The sequence below is a fragment of the Hemiscyllium ocellatum genome, chromosome 50 (genome assembly GCF_020745735.1).
Source record: "Hemiscyllium ocellatum isolate sHemOce1 chromosome 50, sHemOce1.pat.X.cur, whole genome shotgun sequence".
Taxonomy (NCBI): Eukaryota; Metazoa; Chordata; class Chondrichthyes; order Orectolobiformes; family Hemiscylliidae; genus Hemiscyllium; species Hemiscyllium ocellatum.
In genome coordinates, this window is record NC_083450.1 from 5,672,806 (window position 1) to 5,697,196 (window position 24,391).

At 49.2% G+C, this 24,391-nt stretch overlaps 1 protein-coding gene and 1 pseudogene across 6 annotated transcripts in view; one reads left to right on the top strand and one right to left on the bottom strand.

Moving 5' to 3' along the window:
• LOC132805620 (tropomyosin alpha-3 chain) overlaps positions 1-23,347 on the bottom strand; it is a 69,769-nt gene extending 46,422 nt beyond the window's left edge. For 2 of the 6 annotated variants that reach the window (XM_060820791.1, XM_060820790.1), the window contains exons 1-2: positions 23,079-23,347; positions 20,076-20,201 (exon numbers count right to left, since the gene is read on the bottom strand). In XM_060820791.1, coding sequence (XP_060676774.1) covers positions 20,076-20,201; positions 23,079-23,192 — 240 coding nt within the window. In that variant the 5' untranslated portion in view covers positions 23,193-23,347. Of the gene's footprint in view, positions 1-13,386; positions 13,619-20,075; positions 20,202-23,078 lie in introns of those variants that run through there. The other 4 variants (XM_060820793.1, XM_060820794.1, XM_060820789.1 and 1 more) reach the window with 3 other exon arrangements.
• On the top strand, positions 15,043-15,151 carry LOC132805647 (5S ribosomal RNA; annotated as a pseudogene).
• Positions 23,348-24,391: the final 1,044 nt, after the last annotated feature.

A 24,391-nucleotide genomic window follows, 5' to 3' on the forward strand; every position in this document is an offset into this window, starting at 1 on the left:
GGGCAGCAGCAACGGGAGCATTCTCATAGGGTACAACATGGGAGGAAAAACATTCATTTTCACCAGGGCCTAACCATGATATAACCCACGGCTGTTTTATCCTCTCCAGTAACAGTACATAGTTAGCTCTATATAGCTGGTGGAAGGAAGGGGTAATAAAAACCTCTCAACCACCATCTAAATGGGAACTGCATTCCATCCTTCAGATCAGGTACCTTCCCTTCTCCCAATACTAAGGTTATCCGACTTAGTGCCGTTTGTAATGACGTACATTGTACAACACCTTGACCCATCTGGCAAAGGCTCCCCCTAACTCAAAGCGCTCTAGGACCCCAAACAGGTGTGGCCATTCTATCCGGTCAAACGCCTTTTCTGCGTCGAGATGGACCACCAAACCCAGGATCAATCTTTGCTGGCATACCCACACGACGTCCAATACCTTTCTGATATTGTTGGAGGAGCTACGGCCCTTGATAAAACTGGTCTGATGTTTTATAACATCGGGCAATATCGTTTCCAACCTCAGGGCCTGCACCTTTGACAGAATTTTAAAGTCTACATTCGACAACGATACTGGTCTGTATGAAGCACGTTCTTCGGAGTCTTTCCCCTTCTTTAGAATGAGGGAAATATTAGCCTCCCCAAGATTGGGTGGGAGATATTCCTGTGTATATGAATAGCAATACAACCCCAAAAGTGGCTCCACTAACACATTCATGAATTCCTTACAAAACTGATTCGGGAATCCGTCTGGCCCCGGTGCTTTGCCACCCTGGAGATGTATTATTGCTGCCATTCAGCCCTTCGAGCCTGCACCACCATTCAATATGATCATGGCTGATCATCCTTAATCAGTATCCTATTCCTGCCTTATCTCCATAACCCTTGATTCCATTATTTTTGAGAGCTCTGTCCAACTCTTTCTTAAATGAATCCAGAGACTGGGCCTCCACTGCCCCCTGGGGCAGAGCATTCCACACAGCCACCACTCTCTGGGCGAAGAAGTTTCTCCTCATCTCTGTCCTAAATGGTCTACCCTGTATTTTTAAGCTGTGTCCTCTGGTTCGGCATTCACCATCAACGGAAACATGTTTCCTGCCTCCAGAGTGTCCAATCCTTTCATAATCTTACGTGTTTCAGTCAGATCCCCTCTCAGTCTTCTAAACTCAAGGGTATACAAGCCCAGTCGCTTCAGTCTTTCAGTGTAAGGTAATCCCGCCATTCCAGGAATTGACCTCGTGAACCTACGCTGCACTCCCTCAATAGCCAGAATGTCTTTCCTCAAATTTGGAGACCAGAACTGCACACAGTACTCCAGGTGTGGTCTCACCAGGGCCCTGTACAGCTGCAGAAGCACCTCTTTGCTTCTATATTCAATTCCTCTTGTTATGAAGGCCAGCGTGCTATTAGCCTTAGGTGCATTCAACAGGCAGACTGTTCCATGTTTATACTGGGGAGGTCCAGGCTCTCAAAAAAGGACTGCATTCTCACTGCACTGTCTTCACTGCCCTCTGACCAGTATAACTCTGCGAAGTATTCCCCAAATCTAATACTGGTCTTCTTCCAACTCGCGGGTAACCGTGCCAGCCTTCTCTCTAACAGACATAATAGATCGGGAAGCACTTTTCTTTCTAGCCAGACACCTACCTGGCTTATTTCCAAATTCAAACAAACTTTTTTTTGCCACCTGTGCGCGCAATGAGTCGAGAGCAGCCCGGAGAGCCGTGACCCGCTGCAGCTTGTCCAATGAAGGCCTATCATAATATATTTTCTCAGCTACCTTCAGTCGGGTCTCCTACTTCTGTTGCTGCTCCTCCCTCGGATTCCTTCTGGTCGTTGAATATGAAATAATCAAGCCTTAGAAATATGCCTTAGTGGCCTCCCAAAGTATTGCTGGCTGTTCCTGAGCGGGCCCTGAACTCTCTTGTAATATACTCAACAAATTTGCTCTCTCTTAACAGGAATGGGTCCATGCTGTACATCTATTCCACGCCCCCTTGATTTTAACATCTAAACACACTGGCGCACAGTCCAAGGTAGTTATATTCCCAATTTTGCAAGCCAATATTCTGTCCAAACAAACCAACGACATAAGGAACATGTCAAGTCACGTGTGGCACTTGTGTGGGTTGGAATAAAAAGTTTCTTCCATTAGGATAGATGTGCCTCCACACATCCACTAATCCCAACTCCTCACACAAATCCACCAACTATCTAGATTGCATGGGCGTACCTGCCTGGCCCCTTGGCTTCCTGTCTACAAGGGGATCCATTAGGTGATCAAAATCCCCTCCTATGATCGTGCTGTGCACCCCAAGATTCATTAATTCAGCAACTACATCATTTAGAAATTTAAGAGGGAGCACCGGGGGACAATAAACATTCAGGACACCATACTCTTTTCCCCATGTATTAGAGCTTTAAGATTGATGAACCGTCCATGTGCGTCCTTAATTTGCTCAGTTACCTGGAAAGGGAAGCTCCTTCTTACCAGTGTAGCCACTCCTCTACTCTTAGAGCTGAAGGAGGAGAAGAATATCCTGTCATAACACCCCTACTGCAGTTTCTGATGTTCCTCATCAGTTAAATGCTGTCTCTTGCAGGAGGGTAATGTCCACCCTTTCCTTCCTGAGGCTTGACAATACCTTCTTTCCTTTAATGGGGGAAATGGCTCCCTTTTACATTTCAGGTGCACCACTTGAACGAATCACACGCCATGGTCATCCAGGGCAGCGTGTGGTTTCCCAAGAGGGGGACGCGTATCTGAGGTGCAGCGAGCGACAAAGACATTAACTCTATCAAGTCAGAGAACTACTACAACTAAAAAAAAACTAACCACTACTGTTAACTTAAACACCCAAGTAATCCCCAACTCACTAGAGATCGCCCCCCCCACCTTGACCATAGGGGGCAATCCTCCCAATTCTTGCTACCATCCCGGCTCCTTCCAGCTGAGGCCACACCCTAGCCCCGGGAAATGCACAGATTTAAAAAGAAACATGTTATTTACATTCTGAGTCGACAATGGACACCTATCCCTGATGCCCCCACCCTTTTCTCCATACATCTTAACCACAGGTATAGCCACCCCTCCAATCCAAAACAAAAAAAGGACAGCAGCAAAAAGAAAAACTCAGACAATAACCAACTGTCCAAAACGATAAATAAATAGGGTTTTACACCAAGGCTTCTATGACTGTATAAAAGTGATAACCACAAAAAGGGGAGAGAGAGAGAAAAAAAAGGGGCAGGAAAACTGTACCATTGTCCCACACTGCCAACCAGAGTCATTTATTTCAAAGAGTTCACAAAATCCTTTGCCTTTTCTGCTGAATCAAAATTATATACCAGCCCTCTGTCAGCAACACTGTTCGGTACCTCAAAGAATACCGAATGTTCAGATCCCTTAATTTTCTCTCAACTTCCATCAAATGCCTTCCGCTTAACTATGGCTCCTGAGAAGTCTTAAAGAGACGTTATTCTTGAGCCTTTGTATGTTAAAGCCTGTGGATCTCTTCCCAGTCTTCTCGCTGTTTCAAGCACCAACTGTTTCTCTTTATAATACTGGAGTCACCATTAGGAGCGGGCGGGGGTGCGGATTTGGCACAGACCTCCACATTGCGATCTGGTGGGCCCGCTTCACACTCACCAGGCCTGACTCCAGCTCCAGCCCCAGGAACACTGGGTGCCACTCCACCAGGAAACCAACGAGGTCCTCGCCTTCCTCGCACTCCAGGACACCCATGAGCCAGAAGTCGTTTCTTCTACTTTTTTTTTGTTTTCCAGATCATCCACTTGGTCCTGAACCGGGTCTCCCAGCGTTCAGATCCTTCCTCCCAAGACCTCCACCATGGTCTCCGATGCCGCGCTCCTCTGCCTCTACTCCTGGGTCCACTGCTTGAATCTCCTGCTCTTTTTTTTCCCAGCATGGCAGATATCGGCTCCGTCGCTGCTTCAATCTTTTCTCGGAGCTTGGCAAACTCCGAGAGTAAAAGCCGCTGCCCCATTAAATCCAAAGGGGCCGGCCCGGGAGTTTGAGCAATGGTTATGGGGCACCCCCAACACAGTAGGGGAATGCGCCCCTTTTTCTTTATTGAATTTGTTGCCATGTATCCACCTTCATTCTGATCTTGGAGCTGTCAATTTTAGCAGCTCCAGGTGCTCAGTAACTTTATATTATCGATTTTGCTCTAAAGGGTGGTTAACAAGAAGGGGGTGAAGGCCCATCTTGCCAGGGGCTATGACACAGAGCCCAGCTCAGCAAACCACTCAGGCCGCCGCCATCTTGGATCTACCCACTCATCGCATTTTAAACCACCACGTGCAGCTGTGGCCAGGCTGTGAGCGCGGATCCCCGGAGCGTTTGCCTGGGCCTCTGGATTACGAGACTGGCATTATCAATACGTCACCATCTTCCCCCTTGAACGGGCCAGGGACCTGACAGTTAGCCAGAATATTGACGAAGTACGTTCGCAACCCAGAAGAGGAAAGCCAGCTAAACAAATGTTCAGGAAGGAAGCAGCCACCCACTCGCCACACCCTGTCGGAATCCAGTGTCAGCCTAACACCAGTTACGTGTAACAGCGAGGGGGAGGCGGGGGGGGGGGGGAGGCAGCAAGAGAGGAAGCTGATGCTCAGTATCGCATACTCCTGACCAGTAGTCCAGTCCAGTCAATAATAGTGTCTACAGACCAAATGATATAAAGAAAACCAATCTCGCTCAGCTAACAATGATGCTAGTCTTCTTAGAGGGTTGACACCAACACAGGGACAGACTGTACCATACTCAGACTGGCACAAGACTGGTACACACATCTCATCTCTTATAGCTACTGGGTTTATCAGCAATCCGCTGTACTCAGTTGCTGGTATGTGATTGTCTCCTCACCGATGTTTCATCTACTGTAGGCCTGCAGGCTGCAATAGCCAGACCTGATGCTACCAGGTATAAAGTCGAAAAGGGAACCAAGTGGCATTCGGCCAGACCTTGCACTGGGACGTCTCTGACGGACAAGATCAGGCTACTGTGGTGTGCCTGGACAGGATAGCAAGAGAGGTCGAAATATCTCAGAGAAATGGTGCGGGCTAAAGGCTTAAGGTCCCACACACTTCATCTGACCAGCCACACTGACCATTTCCCTTCTGATAGGTTCAAGCCCTGAGCGACCTGGTCTAGGCTACCACTGCACCAGAAGAGAACCGGATTAGCTTTCCTTCAGTCAGGAAAGCACTGTCCGCCTGCTGTGGTGGCTCGTACAGGCATGCAAAGCTCCCACATCACTGCACGGCGAAAATCATCACACCACGCATCCCGTCTCCAACGCTTCCTTGGCTGTTAATCGGCCACAGCAAACAAAAAGACATCTCTGAGAGATGGACCCTGTTCTGAAAAATCAATGTTCTCTAAATGCAAGGATTGCTGGTTAACTGTTGATTTGCGAAGAAGGTTACCCCAGAGGACAACGGGACTCTGGACCAGATGGGTGAGAGGTGGCAGATGGAGTTGAATTTAGATAAACGTGAGGTGCTCCATTTTGCACAGGCAAATCAGGGCAGGACTTATACACTTCATGATAAGGTCCTGGGAAGTGTTGTCGAACAAAGAGACCTTGGGATACAGGCTCATAGCTCCTTGAGAGTGGAGTCACAGGCAGACAGGAGAGTGAAGATGGTATTTGGTATGCTTTCCTTTATTGGTCAGTGCATGAGTACAGGGGTTGGGAGGTCACGTTGCGGCTGTACAGTACATTGGTGAGGCCACTTTTGGAATACTGTCTGCAATTCTGGTCTCCTTCCTAGCAAAAGGATGTTGTGAAACTTGAAAGGGTTCAGAAAAGATTTGCAAGGATGTTGCCAGAGTTGTAGGATTTGAGCTACAGGGAGAGGTTGAATAGGCTGGGGCTGTTTTCCCTGGAGCGTCAGAGGCTGAAGGAGTGACCTTATCGAGGTTTATAAAATCATGAGGGGGCACAGATAGGGTAGATAGACAAAGTCTCTTCCCTGGGTGGGGGAGTTCAGAACTAGAGGGCATAGGTTTAGGGTGAGAGGGGAAAGGGACATAAGGGGCAAACGTTTCACAGAAAGGGTGGTACGTCTATGAAATGGGATGCCAGAGGAAGTGGCGTAGGCTGGTACAATTACAACATTTAAAAGGCATCTGGATGGGTATGTGAATAGGAAGGGTTTGGAGGGATACGGGCCGGGTGCTGGCAGGTGGGACCAGATTGGGTTGGGTCGGCATGGACGGGTTGGACTGAAGGGCCTGTTTCCGTGCTGTACATCTCTATGACTCTATGAGGTCACGGGACAGACTGGAATGTGGAACTCAAAACAGTAACACGCAGCACTTTTACTGAGGCAGGCTTGCAGTCCAACGTCTACTCCTAACTCAATATGTATATTCAAAAGCAGCAGCACTCCACTTCTGCTTCTCCCCACCAGCTCCATTCTCACTTCCTCTTGGGGGGTTTTCACCGCTCTTATGGGGTGGGCCAGTTGCTTTGGGGGGGGGGGGGGGGGTGGGGGGGATTTGACAAAGATCCTGAAAACACCACAGTGGATTCGTGACCCGTGGCCACGAGGGTTTTGAACTCGACCTACTCCACAAGAGACAGAACCTCTACCAAAACTGCCCTTCCCTCGGTATATTAGCCTGGACGAGGTGTCCAGGGCCAACTGTGATAAGCATTTCTTTTTCGGAAAGTACCTATTGGGACATCCTGGGGCTGGCAGCGACACTGTTGTGTAACTGCATGGTCTTTACTTAAACCAAGTGAAAGTCTGTCCTCTGCCTTCCTTCCCAGGCACATCACTGCTGGCCACCCCATTCAGTCTTCTGATGATTAAACTGCACAGTGCTCTCAAAGCTCAGCTCTGAGTCACACACCATCGGTGTCACCACTTCCTTCCTCTTCACCCCAGGCTCCATTTACTTTGGCGCGCCTACCCTAACGGCCCCCTGCCTCGTCGTGAGTTCGCTAAAAGGAAGGAGTCTGAAAGAGGAAGGAAGCACAGCCTCTGTCACAGCGGCAAACTGGCTCGCAACTCAGCTCCATTTGTAAACCCCCTGCTGGGTCTGGCTCAACCCTCTGAGCGTTTGTAGAAATACAGGAGCGTTAGCAGATCAGATTCCAACACTGAGCCATGGAAGGGGATAGTAGGCCAAGTCACCGAAAGCGCGCTGGGGGAAACTCAGCAGGTCCAGCAGTATCTGTAGAGAGGGATACACATTTAACGTTGAGTCCGGTGACCCTTCAGTCACAACATCAAAACCCTACTTTGCTGCTGCCTTTGTAAATCACCCCAATATCCCTGAACATGTTTGACAGAGGATCAAGATGGGTGATTAAATCAGCATTGCCCCACCTCTACAACCTCCCCCCCCACCCCCATCCTTATCCTCAATTCGTATACGAGATCTTATACGTTAAGGGCGGCACGGTGGCACATAAGGGCGGCACGGTGGCACTAAGGGCGGCACGGTGGCACAATGGTTAGCACTGCTGCCTCACAGCGCCAGGGACCTGGGTTCAATTCCCACCTCAGGCGACTGACTGTGTGGAGTTTGCACGTTCTCCCCGTGTCTGCGTGGGTTTCCTCCGGGTGCTCCGGTTTCCTCCCACAGTCACAAAGATGTGCGGGTCAGGTGAATTGGCCATGCTAAATTGCCCATAGTGTTAGGTAAGGGGTATATGTAGGGGTAGGGGTATGGGTGGGTTGTGCTTCGGCGGGTCGGTGTGGACTTGTTGGGCCGAAGGGCCTGTTTCCACACTGTAAGTAATCTAATCTAATCTTCCACAGCCACTTCCACTTCCACGGGCTTCTTCAGCATTGCTGCCCGTTTCACATAAGCAGCAGGCCATTCAGCCCCTCTGATCTATTCTGCCATTCAATAAGATCATGGCTGATCTGCATGTGACCTAAACACCACTTCCCCCACCTACCCTTCAACACTCTCCGGCTCCCTCGTTAGTTAAGGGCCCTTACAGCTATTGCAGTAGAGTGGTAGTGCCCCTACATCAGAGTCAGGAGGCCTGGGTCTAGGGCCTACCTGCTCCAAAGGTGTGTCATAATCTTTGTATCCTCACAGTGTATGTGTGCGTCTCTCTCTCTCTCTCCCCCTGTCCCTCTTTCTCTCTGTCCCCCTCCCTCTCTCTCCCCCCCCCGTCCCCCCCCCCTCTCTCTCTCTCTGTCCCCCCCTCTCTCTCTCCCCCCCTCTCTCTCTCTCTTTCCATTCATTGCTGCCCCTTTTGTTTGTATTTTTATGTAATTTTCTCTCTCCCTTCATGCACTGATCTGTCACTTGCCAGTTTGCGATAGAAAACATCGTCTCTGAAAAGGTTAATTGGGAAAGATTTCTCTAACAGTGCCTTCAGAATCGAGGGAAGCTTACAGTCTAAAATGTTGAGAGAGTTCAAAGACGATGACAGTCCTGAGTGAGCTATTGCATGAATCAAAGAAACATCAACATACAGGTACAGCAAGCAGCTAGGAAAAGTAATAGAACATCACAATTCATTGCAAGGGGGAGGGAATACAAAACTAGAAAGGTTCTGCTTCAATTATCCAGGACACTGTACAACTACGTTTCTACAGGCCTGGTCACTTTAGTAAAGGAACAAGATAGACATGTTCTAAGCAGTTCAGAGAAACTTCACCAGACTAATACCTGAAAGGGGAAGATTGTCTTGTGAGTAAAGGATAAATCTCCAGGCCTGTATCCACTGGACTTGCTAAGAGTGAAAGGAGGTTTGATTAAAACTGATAAAGGTTCTCAGGGGGTATGTCAGGACGGATGTGTAAAGGATATTTCTTTCTATGGGGAAATCTAGGCCACTGTTTAAAAAATGGCTGCCCATTCAAAACAGATGAGATAAATCTTTTGTTCCCCCTCTCAGAGTTGAGTGCTCCTCAAAATGTAGGTGGTATGATTTCAAGGCACAGGCGGACAGATTCTTGTTAAACTAGAGGGTGAAAGTTATCCTGGACAGGCAGGAATGTGATCAACCACTAACTTATTAAAATGTCAAATAAAACTGTCAAGAGTCTTACAGCATGGAAACAGACCCTTCGGTCCAACTCATCTAAGCCATCCTAAATTAATCTAGTCCCATTTGCCAGCATTTGGCCCACATGCCTCTAAACCTTTCCTATTCACATACCCAGCCAGACAGTCCATACACCACCGTTCCCTGCATGATAAAATTGCCTCTTAGGTCCCTTTTCCCCTCTCACCTTCAACCTATGCCCTCTAGTTTTGGACTCCCCCACCCTGGGGAAAAGACCTTGGCTATTTACCCTACCCATGCCCCTCACGATTTTATAAATCTCTATGAAGGTCACCCCTCAGCCTCCGACGCTCCAGGGCAAAATCACCCCAATCTATTCAGCCTCTTCCTGCAACTCAAACCCTCCAAACCTGGCAACATCCTCGTAAGTCTTTCCTGAACCCTTTCAGGTTTCCCCACATGGAGACCGCGAGGACTGCAGATGCTGGAAAGTCAGAGTTGATAAAGTGCGGAGCTGGAAAAAGCACAGCAGGTCCAACAGCATCAGGGGAGTCAACACTTCAGGTCAGAACCTTTCACCACAACATCCTTCCGACAGCAGGGTGACCCAGAATTGCACACAACACTCCAAAAGTGGCCGAACCAAGGTCCAGCACAGCCACAACCTGACCTCCCAACTGCTATGCTCAATGCATTGACCATGTGGGTGGCACGGTGGCACAGTGGTTAGCACTGCTGCCTCACAGCGCCAGAGACCCGGGTTCAATTCCCGACTCAGGTGACTGACTGTGTGGAGTTTGCACGTTCTCCCCGTGTCTGCGTGGGTTTCCTCCGGGTGCTCCAGTTTCTTCCCACAGTCCAAAGATGTGCGGGTCAGGTGAATTGGCCATGCTAAATTGCCCGTAGTGTTAGGTAAGGGGTAAATGTAGGGGTATGGCTGGGTTGCGCTTCGGCGAGTCGGTGTGGACTTGTCGGGCCGAAGGGCCTGTTTCTACACTGTAAGTAATCTAATCTAATGTTAAATGTTGTGAGTAGCCAAATAGCTGAATCTGCTTCTTGCACACAATCAATGAACTACTGTCTGGGGGAAAACGTTCCATGGACTTGTGACCCTCAAACAGAAAACACTGCTCTTCATATTCAAGAGAGATTTTTCTTGTTAAGAACTGAAACTCCTAATTCTAGGTTGTCCCACAAGGTGGTGGGGGGGGGGGGGGGGGGGGGGGGGGGGGGGGCAATCCACCCTAACCTGCACATCCCTGGGGATTACCGGGCAATTTAGCTTGGCCAATCCACCCTAACCTTCACATTCCTGAGCACTACAGGACAATTTCCCATGGCCAATCCACCCTAACCTGCACATCCCTGGGCACCATGGGACAATTTAGCATGGCCAATCCACCCTAACCTGCACATCCCTGGGCACCATGGGACAATTTAGCATGGCCAATCCACCCTAACCTGCACATCCCTGGGGATTACCGGGCAATTTAGCGTGGCCAATCCACCCTAACCTTCACATTCCTGAGCACTACAGGACAATTTCCCATGGCCAATCCACCCTAACCTGCACATCCCTGGGCACCATGGGACAATTTAGCATGGCCAATCCACCCAAACGTGCACATCCCTGGGCATTATGGGCACTTTAGCATGGCCAATCCAACCAGCTTACACATCTCTGAATGGAACCGGAGCTTCCGGTGGAAACTAATCAGATACGGGGAGAACGTCCAAACTCCACACAGTCGTGCCCGAGGCAGGAATCGAACCCAGGTCCTTGGCACTGAGAGGCAGCAGTACTAACCACTGAGCCACCATACCAGTTTGCGACCACGTGGGTTTGGACTCCCTCAAAAGGATAACATCATTAAACCAATCATAGCAACGCCTCTGATGTCTGTGGGGTGGGAACAGAAATGGCCCAATGAGCCTCCCGGGTGTTACGACTCTGTGGCTCACTGGAGCTTACCAAGAAGGAAACTGCAACTGTGAATGTTAGCTTCTGAATCGCCCCACCACACTGGCTTCCGAGAACCACTTCCCGAAAAAGGAAACGAGATCATCAGTTAATCGCTTGGGCAACAGAGTCACAGATCACGGGGGGGGGGGGTTCAGCCTCGCTGTACAGCCACCCAACCCTACCACATGTCTGCTCCTTCAAGCACCCACACATCCTGAACAGCTGAAAACCCTTCCCCTTGATGGGCTCCAGTATCCTCCAGCACCTCATTCACTCTCCATTCCTCAAACATCAGCACAGAAAGGAGTGCCAGCAGCTGGTTGGCCACGCACGCCAGTCTTAATGTCACGCGCACGATAATGCCTTAACCCTTTGAGCCCAACCATCTCACATCCCCAAAACTCCAGAGTGGGAAGACGACAGCTGAAGTTCCCACCCTAGTTCGTTATCTGGGTGAACAGGTTAGCTACACCCTCCCACCACATCTCACGCACATCAACAGTTGCTAAAGGAGGGGGCCTGATAGTGGCCATTAAAATGATGAAAAGATTTGAGAAGATGGAACTAGGGGAAATGTGTCCCCATTAATGGGGATTGAGGGTCCAGGACAGAGGATCATCGTTACAAGCCAGCCTCTGGAAAGAATTAGCTGAGCAGAAACCACTTAACCTGAAGAACGATGAGAATGAGGAAGTCACTCCTTTAGGGAGTGGTTGAAATGAATAGCAGACATGCCTTTAAGGGGAACCTGCCTCTTACTCGTTCTTGGAATGTGGTCATGGCCAACTGCCTTTGAGTAGGACGACTTGAATAAACATGAAAGGGAGAGAGCAACAGAAGAATACAATGATAAAGTGGGGTTGGGGTGGGGGAAAGGGAGGTTGTGGGAGGAAGTTTGCACAGACCACAGAAGCCAAATGGGTGTTCCTTTGCGCTGTAATTCTTCCTGCAATACTACTGCCCTCCTCCCCATCATGTTTCGATGGATAGATCCCCTCACTTGGCAATGCTATCAGGATTATTTGACGGGAAGATCCTCTGGTACGTTTTGAAATGTCTTGCATATAAGCCTGCTCAGCGTCCCCTCTCTCGCCATCAATAACGCCACAAGCAGATGTGCTACTAAATGTGAGAAGGCAAGGCCAAACATGACCACAAGTGACAGCAACTGACGATAAGCAGGAAGCACTCCCCCCCCACCACCATCAGCGACTTGAAAAGCTCCCAATCAAGATAGCATAGGGTGAGGCTATTTCGTGATCTCACTTGGTTGACAGCTTGATGCCCAAATTATTTCTCTCGAATGGCAATTACTTCTGTTTCAACCAACAACTTGGATTTAAATAATCAAGTGCAGAAAAATATGCCATGTATCCTGAAGTTTCCATAAAATTTATTAATTCCAACTCAACAGCAACACCTCCAGGCACCCCCCCCACGCCAAAACTTTAGTTGGGCTTTAGACTCTCATCCCACGGAATCCAAGTGAAGGAGTATGCTACTCTGTGTACCCAATCTTCCAAAGAAATGGCATGCTGTACTGCATTATTCTCCAACAGACGGAGGACTATGCTATATTACATGGAGAAGGGTCATCACTGAATTCCACATCTTACCATCATAGTGAAGGACATGTTGCTTACATATCCCCCAGTAGAAGGAACATGTTGCACTGTGTTCCCCCGCCCATTCCAGAGAGGGAAATGTTGCACTACATATCGACTAATAGGAGAAAGGACATGTTGCAGCGCATACCCACACTACACCTCAAGGTGCACACACCCCCATCCCAGAGACGGGGAGCACGGCACTACATGCACCCCCACCCCAGAGACGGGGAGCACGGCACTACATGCACCCCCACCCCAGAGACGGGGAGCACGGCACTACATGCACCCCCATCCCAGAGACGGGGAGCACGGCACTACATGCACCCCCATCCCAGAGACGGGGAGCACGGCACTACATGCACCCCCATCCCAGAGACGGGGAGCACGGCACTACATGCACCCCCATCCCAGAGACGGGGAGTATAGCATTGAGTGTACCCCCATCCCAGAGACGGGGAGTATAGCATTGAGTGTACCCCCATCCCAGAGATGGGGAGCATGGCACTACATGCACCCCCATCCCAAAGACTGGGATGCACTGTGTGAATCCCCATCCCGGGGGGGGTGGGGAATGAGGAGGGGTGCATTGCATACCCTCCAGAAATATCCCACCCCAGAAATGGGAAGTGTGGTTGGGGAGGGGGCGAACACGCAGGCGCAGACACGGCACTGCCGGCTGCTGCACATGCGCACACCCGCAGGCGGTTCCACCGCCGCCGCCGTCTTCAGGAGGAAGGGGCGCGGGGGGGACACACGGCCCCCCGTCTCTCTCACTCTCTCTCCCTCCCGCCGGTAACACACTCACGTTCTCCCGGGCCTTGTGCTCCACGTCGAACTCCCGCTGCAGGCGCTCGCCTCGCTCCTCGGCCTCGTCCGCCTGCTGCTGCAACACTTTGATCTTCCGCTTCACCGCGTCGAGGCACGTGCCAGCCATCGTCAAACCCGGCGATAAATTATTTACTATTATTTTGTAAGATAGTGACAGACGATCGGCGGCTGCGGCGGCAGCGTCTGCTGGCTGTTTGGCTGCTGCTTCCGGTCGATAGCGACTCCCGGCAACGGGGAGGGGGGGATGGGCGGAGGTTCGGGCGTCTCCAGGAAGTGACGTAGACACGCGGCAGGCGCGAACGCGCAAAGGTACGTGCGAGCGAGCGCGCGGCGTGAGGGCGGGCCACTCTACCAGATGGCGTCCAATCAGAAAGATGGTCCCACCCCCATTCCTCATGGTGTCCAATCAGAAAGATGGTCTCCCTCTTCCTCATGGGGTCCAATCAGAGATGGTCCCACCCCCATTCCTGATGGTGTCCAATCAGAAGAAGGGATCTCCCTCTTCCACATGGTGTCCAATCAGAGTGAGGGTATCCCTTACAAATAGTGTCCAATCAGACAGAGGATCCCCCTGCTTTCCAATCAGAGAGAGGGTCTCCCTCTTCCACATGGTGTCCAATCAGAGAGAGGGTGCCCCTTACAAATGGTGTCCAATCAGAAAGATGGTCTCCCTCTTCCTCATGGTGTCCAATCAGAGATGGTCCCACCCTCATTTCTGATGGTGTCCAATCAGAAAAGGGGTCTCCCTCTTCCACATGGTGTCCAATCAGAGAGAGAGGGTTCCCCTTACAAATAGTGTCCAATCAGACAGAGGATCCCCCTGGTTTCCAATCAGAGAGAGGGTCTCCCACTTCCACATGGTGTCCAATCAGAGAGAGGGTGCCCCTTACAAATGGTGTCCAATCAGACAAAGGATCCACCTTCCTGACAGTACCCAAACAGAGAGAGGGTCTGCCCCTTCCATATTGGTGTCCAATTAGAAATAGGGCCCCCCTCCAAATGGTGCTCAGTCAAAGAGAGGATCCCCCACTTCCTGATGGCATCCAATCAGAGAAAGGGTCCCCATTTCCAATCAAAGAGAAGGTCCCCTTCCAAATGGTTCCCAATCAAAAAATGGATCCCCCTCCCAGATAGTGTCCAATCCGAGAGAGAGGGTCCCCCTCCAAATGGTATCCAATCAAAAAAAGAGGATCCCCTTTCCAGATGGTATCCAATCAGAGCAAGGATTCCCCACTTCCTGATGGTGTCCAATCAGATAGAGGGTCTCTTTCTAGATAGTGTCCAATCAGGGAGAGGATCTCCCTCCAAATCCAATCATGGAGAAAATTCTTCTCCATTGGTGTCCAAACAAGAGAAACACATCCAAATGAGATCCAATTAGGGGATCCCTTCTATTTGCTGTCCAACCAGAGACAGGCTCCCCTCCAGGTAGTGTTCAATCCCAGAGTGAATCCCCTCCAAATGGAGACCAATCAGAGGGAGAGAGCCCCTGCCACATAGTGTCCATTAATAGAGAATTTCCCTCTGAAATGACTTTCAATCAGAGAGGATTTTCCGCTCCAATTGGTGACTAGAGAGAGTGGATCTTCCTCCATATAGTGTCCAATCCCTTCAAACACACAAAGAAGATCCAGCCTACGGCCATATTAGTCTGAAAACGTCTGATCTCGGAAACTAAGCAGACTCAGGCCTGGTTAGTACTTGGATGGGTGACCGCCTGGGAATACCAGGTGCAGTAGGTTAAAAAGAGAAAGAGGTTCCTGTTCCAAAAAGACTGCGGAAGCCATGTCATTCTGCGGATTTAAGACAGAGAGCGATCGCTCCTTGATCATTAAAGGGATTGAGGATTACAGGGAGAAGGCAGGAGAGTGGGGTTGAGGAACATGACCGAAGGTGCAGCAGACCTGATGGACCGAAGGGCCTAATTCTGCTCCAACATCTTATGGTTGTTTATTTGAATATAAATCAGTCATAGTAAAGTAAGATACAGTGTAAGTCAAGAATGAGGTGGGTGTGACAAGGGATACGCAGTAAACGTGGAGGAATTCAATCTGCACATAGATTTGGTCAAACTAATTAGCGTTAATGCTATAGACTTCCTGGAATGCTTTGCAATGAATTTCTAGAACAGCATGTTGATCCAACTTAAAAAGGGTCTAGCATTGTCTGTACAAGAAAGGGCTAATTAATAATCTCTTTATGAAGGAGCCTCTAGTGGTGAGTGACCATACATGACATGATGGAAATTTGTGCATTGTATTTGCAATTGCTGTTCAATCTGAGACTCATGTCATAAACCTACACAATGGAGATGCAGAAGATATGACGGCCAATTTGGTTGTGGTAAACTGGAGAACAACATTAGGAGGTTTGACGGTAAACAGCCAATGATTAGATTGGATGCCCTACAGTATGAAAACAGGTCCTTCAAGTTCCACACCGACACTCCAGTGGTAACCCACGCAGACCCATTCCCCTACCCAACATTTACCCCTGAGGTGGCAGTTTCGCATGGCCAATTCACCTGACATGGATTGTGGGAGGAAACTGGAGCAAACCCATGCAGACATGGGGAGAACGTGCAAACTCCACACAGACAGTTGAAGCTGGAATCGAACCGGGGTCCCTGGCGCTGTGAGGCAGCACTGGGCCACCATGCCACCCTAATAAATTTGGAAATTTAGTTCCCCTGGTGGGATCTGAGCCCATTCTCCAGAACATTATGCTAGTCTCTGGATTCCTAGACCAATGATAATACCACTATGCCACCATCTCCCCTATAGTCACTATAACCACTCCCACAGAGGAATGCAGTCAGTACACTGGAAGCAGTTCAGAGAAAATTTACTAAACTGCTAATGCGTGGATGTCTTATGAGGAAAGGCTGGACAGGCTAGGCTTGTATCTGCTGGAGTTTACAAGAGTGAGAGGCAACTGGATTAAACAATATGAAATGAGAGTCGTAGAGATGTACAGCAAGGAAACAGACCCTTCGGTCCAACTCGTCCATGCCGACTGGATATCCTAAATTAATCCAGTCCCATTTGCCAGCAATCAGCCCTATATCCCTCTAAACCTTTCCTATTCATTTACCCATCCAGATGCTTTTTAAATGCTGTCATTGTACCAGCCTCCACCACGTCCTCTGGCAGCTCACTATATACACGTAATACCCACTGCATGAAAATGTTGCCCCTTGGGTCCCTTTTAAATCTTTCCCGTCTCACCTCAAACCTATGCCCTCTGGTTCTGGATTCCCCTATTATTATTCCCCTTGGCTATTAATCTGAATTCCCCTACCCTGGGGAAAAAGACCTTGGCTATTAACTCTGTTGGATAGAAATTCTTGTGAAATACTCTTTTCACTTTGCACACAGAGGTGTGTGGAATGAGCTGCAAGAGGAGGGGGTGGAGGTGGGTACGATGAAAAGGCACCTGGATGGGGAGATGAAGAGGAAGGGTTTAGAGGGATAAATGTTGGGTAGGAGAACGGGTCTGCGTGGGTTACCACTGGAGTGTCGGTGTGGAACTTGAAGGACCTGTTTCCATACTGTAGGGAATCCAGTCTAATCATTGGCTGTTTACCGTCAAACCTCCTGTTTCCCAATTTATCACAACCAAATTGACCGTCATATCTTCTTCATCTCCATTGTGTAGGTTTATGACATGAGTCTCAGATTGAACAGCAATTGCAAATACAATGCACAAATTTCCATCATATTATGTATGGTCACTCACCACTAGAGGCTCCTTCACTAAGAGATTATTAATTAGCCCTTTCTTGTACAGACAATGCTAGCAAATGCTGGCAAATGGGACTAGATTAATTAACAATATCTGGTTGGATCAGTTGGACTGAAAGCTCTGTGTCTGTGCTGTTTAACACTAAGACACACACTCTATCTCTCTCTCTCACGCATGCATACTCTCTCTCTCTCTCTCTCTCTCTCTCACACACACACACCTTTGAGCTTTTTCCAGGGCTCACTGTCAAAATACTTGGGGTTGGGAATATCATAGGAATTTGGAATATTCATTGCTAAATCAGGCTGGCTGTTGTGAAATTACTTTACTGCTTGATGGGGAAGGTTTGAGGCTATGTTGGGAGCGTTCCTGAGTGACAGAGGCCAGAATGTATTTTGACATCAAAAGACAAACCTCTCAGGAATCCCGTACTCCTGTTCCCTGGTAATTCTGTCACCAGCTGCTCAGAGCAGTGCATGGAAACGTTCTGACCTTAATGGCAATGACATATTTGCTATATTGGTGGCAGTGACATCTTCCGTGTCCTTGGTGGGATGTGTCCTGATGCGCCAGTGAGTCTGCCCACTGGGGACATTGCTAGATACTTGCCCTGCCTTAGAAATGTGGAGCCATACGCGGGAGAAGCAGTTTGGAATCTCGGTGAACTGGAAACCGTACTGGATGGTGGAATAGGATCAAGGGGCTGAATGGTCTCTGGTTCATGAGGGAACCTTCAAGGAGGAGTAGGCCATGTGGCTCCAACAGCCTGTTTCCACCTTCTGGGTCTTGGTCAACTCCTCAGCGAGATTCTCCATGCCATCCTGATGAAGGAGCGTCACTCCGAAAGCTAGTGTGCTTCCAATTAAACCTGTCGGACTATAACCTGGTGTTGTGTGATTTTTTTTAATCCTGAAAGGAGATGTGTACATGTGCCATCTTTGTACCATCAAGATGGCGCTGTAAGTGGCTACTTACAAGCTTTTTACCGTTCTAACTTGAGTACATGTGATAATAAAGCTAATTCTAATACTAATCCATCCGTCTGTATGGAGTCAGCTATTACGAGGGGGCATAGCTTTAAATTAAGGGGAGGTAGGTATAGGACAGATGTTAGGGGTAGATTCTTTACTCAGCGAGTCGTGAGTTCATGGAATGCCCTGCCAGTAGCAGTGGTGGACTCTCCCTCTTTATGGGCATTTAAGTGGGCATTGGGTAGACATATGGAGGATAGTGGGCTTGGTTCGGCGCAACATCGAGGGCCAAAGGGCTTGTCCTGCGCTGTATTTTTCTATGTTCTATGTTCTATGTCCCTTGATATCTCTAACATCCATTGAGTTCTGCCTTTAATGTACTCCATGACTAGAATTATAAAGTGCAGAAACCGGCCCTTCAGTCCAACTCACCAGACGTCCTAAATGAATCTAGTCCCATATAGAGTCATCGAGATGGACAGCGCAGAAATTCATCACAGATCCTTAGCATCTTCCAAACCCTCGACCACCTCTGCCTGGAAGGACAAGGGCAGGAGGGACTTGGGAATGCCACCAACTGCAACTTTCCCTCCACTCACCACTCTGACTTGGAAATATTCCTTCACAGTCGTTGGGTCAAAATCCTGGAATTCCCTCCCTACCGGCATTGTGGGTCAACCCACAGCAAGTGGACTGCAAGAAGGCAGCTCACCACCGCCTCCTCCAGGGCAAATAGGGATGGGCTTTCAATGCTGGTTGAATAAAACAAAAAGGACACAGATCCTTCAGTCCAGCTCACCTGTACTAAGTTAATCTAGTCCCATTTGCCAGCATTAGGCCCATATCCCTCCAAACCCTTCCTATTCATTTACCCATCCAGGTGCCTTTTAAATGCTGTCATTGTACCAGCCCTACTACTTCCTCTAGGTAAAAACAAAGACTGCAGTTGCTGGAAACCAGAGTCTAGATTAGAGTGGTGCTGGAAAAGCACAGCAGGCCAGGCAGCATCCAAGGAGCAGGAAAATCGACGTTTCGGGCAAAAGCTCTATTCCTGATGAAGGGCTTTTGCCCGAAACGTCGATTTCCCTGCTCCTCGGAAACTGCCCGGCCTGCTGTGCTTTTCCAGCACCACTCTAATCTAGACAGCCACTTCCTCTGGCAGCTCATTCCATACACGCACCACCCTCTGTGTGATAAAGTTGCCTCTCGGATCCCTTTCGTATCTTTCCCCTCTCACCTTAAACCTATGCCCCTCTCGTTTTGGACTCCACCACTCTGGGTTAAAAAAAAATCTTGTCTGTTTACCCGATCCGTGCCCCTCATGATTTTATAAACTTCGATAAGGTCATCCACCGAGGCTCCAGGGAAAACAGCCCAGCCTATTCAGCCTCTCCCAATAGCTCAAATCCTCCCCCGTCTTTGTAAATCTGTGCAACTGAAAAGTGCAGCTTGGAAACCCAGGTTCCGCTGGGCCGCTGGCTCATTCAATATCATTAAGACGGACGTTGATGGATTCAAAGTGGGGGAGCTAGACTTGAGGGGTTAGAATGGCACCTAAGTCATTACGACTGCCGACAAGGAGACAGCAATCCCATCCCCTGTCTGTTGGAATATATCTGACCAGTCACTGCGGTTTCAGTTATTGGAGAAGACAGGAAAGGACAGCATTGTATCCTCCTTGACGTCAGAGTATCCCAGAATGCATCATGCTGGAAGACATACATCATTTCTTTTTGTAATGGATCTGGGTGGGATGCTTTGAGGAGGGTCGGTGAGGACCGGAAGGCCCAAACGGCCTCTTCCTGCACTGTCGGCATTCTGTGATGAACGCCTGCCTAGCCAGTGCTGTCTGCGTCTCGTGAACGAGTGCAAAATGATAAGTGAGGGAGTTACTTGAGGAGCTGAACCGGCCGCTCAGCATCATCGTGGCTGCATCTAATATCTCACTCACGTCAGCCGCTTTCTTCTCAGCCAGTTCCAGCTTCTCCTGCGCATCTTTGAGAGCCTCTGAGTACTTGTCCAGTTCATCCTCTGTCCCCTTCAGCCTCTTCTGCATGGCGGCCAACTCATCCTCTAGCTGTCAGAGCAGTGCAACAGGGAAAAGAAACAGACATCCTGAGAAACAGGTCAGGAACAGCAGAACTTGGCACAGATTGTAAAGATGCAGGATATATCGATGTTAGATGTGGGGTATGGGGTATATCAGTGTTAGACTAAGGGGTGTGGGGCATATCAATGTTAGAGTGAGGGTTTTCAACTATATCAATGTTAGACTGAATGGTGTGGGGTATATTAGAGTGTTAGAGTGAGGGGTATGGGGTATATCAGGGTTAGAGTGAGGAGTGTAGGGTATATCAGTGTTAAGCTAAGGGGTGTGGGGTATATCGATGTTAGAGTGAGGGGTGTGGGGTATATCGATGTTAGAGTGAGGTGTGTGGGGCATATCAATGTTAGAGTGAGGGTTTTCAACTATATCAATGTTAGACTGAGTGATGTGGGGTATATTAGAGTGTTAGAGTGAGGGGTATGGGGTATATCAGGGTTAGAGTGAGGAGTGTAGGGTATATCAGTGTTAAGCTAAGGGGTGTGGGGTATATCGATGTTAGAGTGAGGGGTGTTGGGGTATATTGATGTTAGAGCGAGGGGTGTGGGGTATATCATTGTTAGAGAGAGTGGTGTGGTGTATATCAGAGTGTTACAGTGAGGGGTGTGGGGTATATCAGAGTGTTACAGTGAGGGGTGTGGGGTATATCAGTGTGTTACAGTGAGGGGTGTGTGGTGTATCAGTGTGTTACAGTGAGGTGTGTGTGGTGTATCAGTGTGTCACAGTGAGGGGTGTGGGGTATACCAGTGTGTTACAGTGAGGGGTGTGTGGTGTATCAGTGTGTTACAGTGAGGGGTGTGGGGTATATCAGAGTGTTACAGTGAGGGGTTTGGGGTATATCAGAGTGTTTTGAGGGGTGTGGGGTATGTCAGAGTGTTACAGTGAGGGGTGTGGGGTATATGAGAATCTTACAGTGAGGGGTGTGGGGTATATCAGTGATACAGTGAGGGGTGTGGGATATATCAGAGTGTTACCGTGAGGGGTGTGGGGTATATTGGAGTGTTACAGTGAGGGGTATGGGGTATATCAATGTTAGAGTGAGGGGTTTCGGGTACATCAGTGTTAGAGTGAGGTGTGTGGGGTATATCAGTGTATTACAATGAGAGGCGTGTGTGTATCAGAGTGTTACAGTGAGGGGTGTGGGAGCATATCAGAGAGTTACAGTGAGGGGTGAGGAGTATATCAGTGTGTTACAGTGAGGGGTGTGAGGTATATCAGTGTGTTACAGTGAGGGGTGTGGGATATATCAGTGTGTTACAGTGAGGGGTGTGAGGTATATCAGTGTGTTACAGTGAGGGGTGTGGGGTATATACAGTGAGGGGTGGGGGTATGTGAGAATGTTACAGTGAGGGGTGTAGGGTATATCAGTGTGTTACAGTGAGGGGTGTGGGGTATATCAGTGTGTTTCAGTGAGGGGTGTGAGGTATATCAGAGTGTTACAGTGAGGGGTGTGGGATATATCAGAGTGTTACAATGAGGGGTGTGGGGTATATCAGAATGTTACAGTGAGGGGTGTGAGGTATATCAGTGTGTTACAGTGAGGGGTGTGGGGTATATCAGAGTGTTACAGTGAGGGGTGTGGGTTATATCAGAATGTTACAGTGAGGGGTGTGGGGTATATCAGTGTGTTACAGTGAGGGGTGTGGGGTATATCAGAATGTTAGAGTGAGGGATTTGGGATATATCAGTGTGTTACAGTGAGGGCTGTGGGAGTATATCAGTGTGTTACAGTGAGGGGTGTGGGGTATATCAGAATGTTAGAGTGAGGGGTGTGGGGTATATCAGAGTGTTACAGTGAGGGATTTGGGATATATCAGTGTGTTACAGTGAGGGCTGTGGGAGTATATCAGTGTGTTACAGTGAGGGGTGTGGGGTATATCAGAATGTTAGAGTGAGGGGTGTGGGGTATATCAGAGTGTTACAGTGAGGGCTGTGGGAGTATATCAGTGTGTTCCAGTGAGGGGTGTAGGGTGTATCAGCGTGTTACACTGAGGGGTGTGGAACATATCAGTTTTACACTGAGGTATGGCATATATCAGAGCATTAAATCGTCATGCTCAGTATCCCCCACTGTTGCCTTTTGACAAATATTTTACAAATCCCTCTTTTGCTGAGGAGGCTGACACTGTTGGAGAGTCAGTGAAAAAGGGAGTACTGCACTGTCACAGGCTCAGTGCTTCGGGATGGTGTGCTGTTGGAGGGTCAGTGCTGGGGGAGTTGGTGCTGTTGGACATTTAGTGCTTAGGGAAGGTGTGCTGTTGGAGGGTCCGTGCTGAGGGAGTTGGTGCTATTGGACATTTAGTGCTTAGGGATGGTGTGCAGTTGGAGGGTCAGTGCTGGGGGAGTTGGTGCTGTTAGACATTTAGTGCTTAGGGATGGTGTGCAGTTGGAGGGTCCGTGCTGAGGGAGTTGGTGCTATTGGACATTTAGTGCTGAGGGATGGTGTGCTGTTTGAGGGTCAGTGCTGAGGGGGCAGGCACTGTTGGAGGGTCAGTGCTGAGGCAGCAGGTGCTGTTGGAATCTCAGTGCTGAGGGAGCGGGCACAGTCAGAGGGTGAGCACTGAGGGTGCAGGCATTGTCGGACGGTTGGCGCTGAGGGAGCGGGTGCTGTCAGAGGGTCAGCACTGAGGGTGCAGGCATTGTCGGATGGTTGGCGCTGAGGGACTGTGTACCCAGAAAAGTGACCGAGTGAGGAGTGGGACCGAATTGCTCTTGCCCATTCTAACGTCAGAAAAGTGTAACTGAGCTGATGACCCAAGTCAGCGCTGGGTGTGTGTCCCACTGCGTCTGGATTCCTAACAGTGAGCTAACCCTCCCCTCAGCAATGAACAAGAAGCAACAGTTCCTCACCTGCTTGCTCCTCTCCTCTGCTGCTTTTTTGTCCGCCTCAGCCTGCTCTGCTCTGTCCAGGGCGTTCTCCTTGTCCAGCTTCAGCATCTGCATCTTCTTCTTGATGGCCTCCATTTTGGATTTCTAAGGCGGGCCTCGTTGACAGCGGTGAGAGACAGAGGCAGACGAGGGCGGTGGGAACCGAGGGTGAGCAGAACGAGGTACCCGTTTGTGAAGTGAGTCTCCGGCTCTCTCCCACGCACTGATGTAGTCTCTGCTTGACTCGGAAACCCAACCTCGAGATTATTTTTAAGCAATTAGTGGGACACTGTCAAAACGGAGACACTGATTGGCTGGCTGGTGGTCATGTGACCACACCGTCCTCTGTGCTTGACTTTAGTGGACAACTGCTTTCTATTAAAAGAGAGGCCAGCTGCTGTTCTTTCTTTTTTTTTCATTCCATCTGGCGCTTGACTTGGAGAAATATTTCTTTGACAGCATGGTTGGAGGCCATTGGGCCCACCTGACTCCTGTCAGCAACCAAGCGAACCTTCCCAATTGGAACCATCTTCTTTTTCTTTCTGTCTACCATCGGGGAGAAGGTACAGAAGCCTGAACACACGCACCAGCCAGCGTCGTAACAGTTTCTACCCTCCTGTTGTTAGAATATTGAATGGACTCACAAACTCTTAACATTCGCCTGTACCTGTGTTTCTGTTTTCATTGCTGTTTATCTATTATTTACTTATCTATGCTGCTTAACTCTGTGATCTGCCTGCATTGCTCACAACACTAAGCTTTTCACAGTGCCTCAGTACACAGGACAATACGTGTAAGGAAAAGGGGCGATGTTCTCATTGAGTTATAATCCCGAACTAATCACCTCCTACTTGCCTGCTCCTGGCCCATATCCGTCTGAACCTTTCCAGCCCCCTCCCTTACTTATCCAAATGTCTATTAAATGGAGTAACTGGACCTGCATGCTCAGATGCATCCATCGTTCCACACACTAAACACCCCCTGTGTAAAAGATGTTGCCCCTCATGTCTTTCTCTCCTCTCACCTTAAAAATGTGCCGTCTCGTCTTGAAATCCCCCAGTCGAGGGAAAAGGAACCTGCCAATCACCTTATCCACACCCCTCATGATCTTATAAATCAATATCAGGTCACCTCTCAACTTCCTACGGTCCAGTGAAAGAAAAATCCCAACCTCTCGTGATAACTCAAACCTTTTGCTCCCATGGACTGTCTCGAAGGGATTGGAGGACCTCTTTCCCTCATCCCCTTGGCTGATATGATGCCCGTTTCCTGGCCGTTTTATTTCTTTAGCCGGC